Source organism: Gobio gobio (genome assembly GCF_949357685.1).
Source record: "Gobio gobio genome assembly, chromosome: 20".
Taxonomy (NCBI): Eukaryota; Metazoa; Chordata; class Actinopteri; order Cypriniformes; family Gobionidae; genus Gobio; species Gobio gobio.
This window is the reverse complement of record NC_137113.1, coordinates 194,944-202,500: the sequence shown is the minus strand read 5'-3', so window position 1 is coordinate 202,500 and position 7,557 is coordinate 194,944. Positions and strand designations below refer to the sequence as shown.

The 7,557-nt window shown below is 50.3% G+C and overlaps 1 protein-coding gene across 1 annotated transcript in view; it reads right to left on the bottom strand.

Moving 5' to 3' along the window:
- The window catches only part of chatb (choline O-acetyltransferase b), a gene marked incomplete at both ends in the record, with an annotated part of 14,497 nt that extends 7,281 nt beyond the window's left edge, over positions 1-7,216 (bottom strand). Inside the window, 5 exons of the mRNA XM_079845512.1 lie at positions 1,792-1,969; positions 5,633-5,771; positions 5,876-5,929; positions 6,701-6,819; positions 7,025-7,216. Of these exons, the coding sequence (XP_079701638.1) occupies positions 1,792-1,969; positions 5,633-5,771; positions 5,876-5,929; positions 6,701-6,819; positions 7,025-7,216 (682 nt within the window). The remainder of the gene's footprint in view (positions 1-1,791; positions 1,970-5,632; positions 5,772-5,875; positions 5,930-6,700; positions 6,820-7,024) is intronic.
- Positions 7,217-7,557: the final 341 nt, after the last annotated feature.

The following is a 7,557-nucleotide window of genomic DNA, read 5'->3' as shown; positions in this document are numbered from 1 at the left end:
TGGCGTTAGTTTTCATTGTTATGCTGACGATACTCAGCTCTATATTTCTTCACGCCCTGAAGAAACTTACCAATTCACAAGATTAACGGAAGCAGAGCTGATATAAAACATTGGATGACCAGTAATTTCCTGCAACTCAATTCAGAAAAAACTGAATTTTTAATTATTGGACAAAGCTCCACAAGTAGTGACCTAGAATACTGTCTAACACTTGATGCTCTGTCCAGTCCTCGTGGTCAGTGAGGAACCTGGGTGTGCTCTTTGATACCAATCTTTCGTTTGAAAGCCACGTTTCTAGCATCTGTAAAACACTTTTTCAATGAAATGATTGTTAGGCTGCATTAACTAGTTCAGCCGGAACCGGGAACACTTCCCATAACACCTGATGTACTCGTGACATCATCAGAAGAATGGCATCTACGCTAATGATAGTCTCTCTGTTTATCCCGAGGTTTACTGCAGTCAGCCGGATCCAGGCCGTATCCAGATCAGATGGTGGACCTGCGCCCAGAGAAGACCAACACATGACCAACACATGACCAACACATGACGAACACATGACCAACACATGACCAACACATGACCAACACAAGACCAACACATGACCAACACATGACCAACACATGACCAACACATGACCGACACATGACCGACACATGACCGACACATGACCGACACATGACCGACACATGACCGACACATGACCAACACATGACCAACACATGACCAACACATGACCAACACATGACCAACACAAGACCAACACATGACCAACACATGACCAACACAAGACCAACACATGACCGACACATGACCGACACATGACCGACACATGACCGACACAAGACCAACACAAGACCAACACATGACCGACACATGACCAACACATGACCGACACATGACCAACACATGACCAACACATGACCAACACATGACCAACACATGACCAACACAAGACCAACACATGACCAACACATGACCAACACAAGACCAACACATGACCGACACATGACCGACACATGACCGACACATGACCGACACAAGACCAACACAAGACCAACACATGACCGACACATGACCAACACATGACCGACACATGACCGACACATGACCGACACATGACCGACACATGACCGACACATGACCGACACATGACCAACACATGACCAACACATGACCAACACAAGACCAACACATGACCAACACATGACCAACACATGACCCTGAAGTGTCTGAGAGAGTGTGATTATCCTCCCCCTGAAACTGCCTCATCGTCACGGCATCTCAATAAACCCGTCTCCGCCGATCCTTCGAATATTCCGATCTATTATGACCTCTGACCTGTAAAGTTGCAAGAATAATAATAATAATCATACGCTGTTTGTTAATTGGCCAGAGGAGAACTGCCCCCCCGACTGAGCCTGGTTTCTCCAAGGTTTATTTTTCTCCATTCTGCTCCTGATGGGGTTTGGGTTTCCTTGCCACTGTCGCCTCTGGCTTGGCGTGCTCAGTTGGGGACACTACATTTTTCAACTAAACATCCAAATAAATCTATTTATTAAACTAACTTAACCCAATCAACTAAATTACTGATCTAATTATTGATCTAAAGCCCACACTGTCACTGTATGATAACTGAAATGAACTGATGACATCACCGTTTTCTCCAGAATGGCTGTACGGCTGAATAAAATTCTGTTGAATTATTTTCCTGTTTAACACTGTAAAGCTGCTCTGAAACAATCTGCATTGTTAAAAGCGCTATATAAATAAAGTTGACTTGACTTGGACCTGTGAGCAGCTGGTCTCTGGCTCTGGCCCAGTCCGTCCGTCCGGTGCCGGTCAGCAGACCCAGGGCCGGCTGCTCCTGCTCGGTGCTCCGCGTCTGCTCCTCGATCCACTGCAGCTGCGCCTGGACATCAGCCTCGGTCAGGAGCCAGGAGCCCTCGCTCAGATGCAGCACGAAGAACTGAGAACATCAACGGACACACACACACACACGGGGCTGACGAAACCTCACACACTTCAGCTGACGAAACCTCACACACACGCTTCAGCTGACGAAACCTCACACACACTTCAGCTGACGAACCCTCACACACACACACAGCTGACGAACCCTCACACACACACACAGCTGACGAACCCTCACACACACACAGCTGACGAAACCTCACACACACACAGCTGACGAAACCTCACACACTTCAGCTGACGAACCCTCACACACACACACGGGGCTGACGAAACCTCACACACACACAGCTGACGAAACCTCACACACACACAGCTGACGAAACCTCACACACACACAGCTGACGAAACCTCACACACACACAGCTGACGAAACCTCACACACACACAGCTGACGAAACCTCACACACACACAGCTGACGAAACCTCACACACACACAGCTGACGAAACCTCACACACACACAGCTGACGAAACCTCACACACACACAGCTGACGAACCCTCACACACACGCTTCAGCTGACGAACCCTCACACACACACAGCTGACGAACCCTCACACACACACACGGGGCTGACGAAACCTCACACACACGCTTCAGCTGACGAACCCTCACACACACACAGCTGACGAACCCTCACACACACACACGGGGCTGACGAAACCTCACACACACGCTTCAGCTGACGAACCCTCACACACACACAGCTGACGAACCCTCACACACACACACGGGGCTGACGAAACCTCACACACACACAGCTGACGAAACCTCACACACACACACAGCTGACGAACCCTCACACACACACAGCTGACGAACCCTCACACACACACACACAGCTGACGAACCCTCACACACACACACAGCTGACAAAACCTCACACACACACAGCTGACGAAACCTCACACACACACAGCTGACGAAACCTCACACACACACAGCTGACGAAACCTCACACACACACAGCTGACGAAACCCCACACACACACAGCTGACGAAACCTCACACACACACAGCTGACGAAACCTCACACACACACAGCTGACGAAACCTCACACACACACAGCTGACGAAACCTCACACACACACAGCTGACGAAACCTCACACACACACAGCTGACGAAACCCCACACACACACACACACTTCAGCTGACGAACCCTCACACACACACAGCTGACGAAACCTCACACACACACAGCTGACGAAACCTCACACACACACAGCTGACGAAACCTCACACACTTCAGCTGACGAACCCTCACACACCCGCTTCAGCTGACGAAACCTCACACACACGCTTCAGCTGACGAAACCTCACACACACACACACACACTTCAGCTGACGAACCCTCACACACACACACACACACACACACTTCAGCTGACGAACCCTCACACACACACAGCTGACGAACCCTCACACACTTCAGCTGACGAACCCTCACACACACACAGCTGACGAACCCTCACACACACGCTTCAGCTGACGAACCCTCACACACACACACACACTTCAGCTGACGAACCCTCACACACACACACACACACACTTCAGCTGACGAACCCTCACACACACACACACTTCAGCTGACGAACCCTCACACACACACACACAGCAGACGAAACCTCACACACTTCAGCTGACGAACCCTCACACACACTTCAGCTGACGAACCCTCACACACACACACACAGCTGACGAACCCTCACACACACACACAGCTGACGAACCCTCACACACACACAGCTGACGAACCCTCACACACACACACACTGCTGACGAACCCTCACACACACTTCAGCTGACGAACCCTCACACACACACACACACAGCTGACGAACCCTCACACACACACACAGCTGACGAACCCTCACACACACACAGCTGACGAACCCTCACACACACACACAGCTGACGAACCCTCACACACACACACACACACAGCTGACGAACCCTCACACACACTTCAGCTGACGAACCCTCACACACACACACACACACAGCTGACGAACCCTCACACACACACACAGCTGACGAAACCTCACACACACACAGCTGACGAAACCTCACACACACACAGCTGACGAAACCTCACACACACACAGCTGACGAACCCTCACACACACACTTCAGCTGACGAACCCTCACACACACGCTTCAGCTGACGAACCCTCACACACACACAGCTGACGGACCCTCACACACACACACACAGCTGACGAACCCTCACACACACACACAGCTGACGAAACCTCACACACACACAGCTGACGAAACCTCACACACACACAGCTGACGAAACCTCACACACTTCAGCTGACGAACCCTCACACACACACAGCTGACGAAACCTCACACACACACAGCTGACGAAACCTCACACACACACAGCTGACGAAACCTCACACACTTCAGCTGACGAACCCTCACACACTTCAGCTGACGAAACCTCACACACACACAGCTGACGAAACCTCACACACACAGCTGACGAAACCTCACACACACACAGCTGACGAAACCTCACACACACACAGCTGACGAAACCTCACACACTTCAGCTGACGAACCCTCACACACACGCTTCAGCTGACGAAACCTCACACACACGCTTCAGCTGACGAAACCTCACACACACGCTTCAGCTGACGAAACCTCACACACACGCTTCAGCTGACGAACCCTCACACACACACACACACACACTTCAGCTGACGAACCCTCACACACACACACACTTCAGCTGACGAACCCTCACACACACGCTTCAGCTGACGAAACCTCACACACACACACACACACACAGCAGACGAAACCTCACACGCTTCAGCTGACGAACCCTCACACACACACACAGCTGACGAACCCTCACACACACGCTTCAGCTGACGAAACCTCACACACACACACAGCTGACGAACCCTCACACACACGCTTCAGCTGACGAACCCTCACACACACGCTTCAGCTGACGAAACCTCACACACACTTCACCTGACAAAACCTCACACACACGCTTCAGCTGACAAAACCTCACACACACGCTTCAGCTGACAAAACCTCACACACACGCTTCAGCTGAAGAAACCTCACACACATGATGTGAAGAAACCTCACACACACGCTTCAGCTGAAGAAACCTCACACACATGATGTGAAGAAACCTCACACACACGCTTCAGCTGAAGAAACCTCACACACATGATGTGAAGAAACCTCACACACACGCTCCCTATATGCTAATGAAGCCCCAGTCAGTGTTCTGTGTTATTGGACGGGCTGTGAGAGAACCAGCTCTGATTGATTGTTTGTTCACTGAAAGGCAGGTTTAGAGCAGCCGAGGGCCGTCTGAGCTCAGAACAGCGGCTCCCCGCGGCTCCCCGGCTCTGATTGGCTTATTGAGTGCTCAGACCGGACCTCATTAGGGCCTCATTTCCAGGTAAACGACCCTCGGGACGGCAGCGATCGGTCGGCCCAGCGGGACCCTGCAGGAGTCTCTGATGGACCGGCACTTCATTCAAGAGCCTCTCCGCCTCTCCAGCCTGATTAGCTGGATCAGAGGAAGGTGACCGCTGATGTCCTTCAGGGATTCTGGGGGAATCAGGACATCTTCTCACACACACACACACACACACACACACACACACACACCTGATTCCTGCAGGCCACAATGACGTGTCCGCCGTCCGCTGTGATGAGAGTGTCCTGTTGGAGTCCGGCCCGCCTGTACGAGCTGAAGAGACGCTGGTACTGATCCATACAGAGCGGAGCGTCCGCCAGCACAGCCTTCCTGCAACACACACACACACACGCACACACACACACACACACACAGCGCTCGTCACGCTCCTGACGCAGACACAAGCCCATCCGCTGAACTCAGGGAAGATTTACCCGTCCACCAGAGTCTTGTACTGAGAAACACTCAGAATGAGACGAGCAGCAAACCTGCACATACACAAGAGACATCAGGTCAATATCTGAGCCACACCAGATCTGAAGAGGTGTGTGTGTGAGTGTGTGTGTGTGTGATGGGTAGGTTTAGGGGCAGGGGCAGTGTGTGTGTGAGTGTGTGTGTGTGTGTGTGTGTGTGCGTGATGGGTAGGTTTAGGGGTAGGGGCAGTGTGTGTGTGTGTGTGGAAATCCTCACAGATGCCATTTCTTTCTAAAAAAGGAGCATAATTGTGAAGACACTGCCTTTTCTAGTGTTTCTGACAGAAAGGGTAGATTTGAGATTGGCCTGTAATTGACTAATTCTATAGGATAAAGTTGCGTTTTTTTAATAAGTGGTTTAATAATAGCCAACTTACATGTTTTCGGTACATATCCTAATGACAAAGATGAATTAATGATATTAAGAAGAGGATCTATGACCTCTGGTAGCATCTCTTTTAATAGCCTAGTCGGTACAGGGTCGAGCATACATGTTGTTGATTTAGATGATTTAAGGAGTTTAGCTAATTCTTCTTCTCCTATAGCAGTGAATGAGTGTGTGTGTGTGTGTGTGTGTGTGTGTGTGTGTGTGTGTCTGTGTGAGTGAGTGTGTGTGTCTTCTCCTATAGCAGTGAATGAGTGTGTGTGTGTGTGTGTGTGTGTGAGTGTGTGTGTGTGAGTGTGTGTGTGTGTGTGTGTGTGTGTGTGTGTGTGCAAGTGTGTGTGCGAGTGTGTGTGCGAGTCTGTGTGTGTGAGTGTGCGTGTGTGTGCGCTTCATTTACTCACACGAGCGAGTCTGTGGCGTTTCTGAAGGCTTGTTTGGGGAACACTAGAGCAGGGCTGGAGTTGACGGGCAGGGCGAGTCTGTTCTTCAGATACATGTCCTCCAGCCAGACGTCGAACACCTGACACACACACACACACACACACAGCATCATTTCCTGAGTGTTAATGAACCTCTAAAGCTACACAAAGTCTGAAAGACGCAATAAAATATAGTTTTAATGAAGTGCTATTATTTATCATCTCCTGTCAGACGGATCGATATTCTGCAGGTTTAATGGGATGTGTGTGTGTGTGTGTGTGTGTGTGTGTGGTTCTCTGATGTACCCAGTTCTCCGTCTTCTCTCTTTTCTCCAGCAGTTGTTTCTGCAGTCTCTCCCCCACTCCTCCAGGTTTGCCGAAGGTCTCCACTATGGCTCTGGTCTTCTGGAACTGTGCCTCTGACACCAGGTGTTGAACGGCCCTCAGGTAAGAGTCCAGCGTCTGCCTCAGCTCCGGCACCGGCAGTTTGGGCGGCATCTACACCAGAGGACACTCAGGGCTTAATGAGCACGTCTCTGATGCTCTCGTTAATCGTTTATAGGAAGAGCAGCTTTAAGACAAATTGAGAGAAGATTGTAAAAGAATTTCCTGCTGGTCATAAATATTATTTAATTAACCCGTGTAGTTTAGAAACACAGAATTATTCAGATTTATTAATGACAGCATTCAAGGTTTTCTTGCTGTAGATTTCTGTTTCTGTAGCTTGCTGTAAACTTTTAAACGCAGAGGAGCGGAGGATGAGTGGAGGATGAGCGGAGGAAGAGAGGAGGAAGAGCGAAGGAAGAGCGGAGGAAGAGCGGAGGATGAGAGGAGGAAGA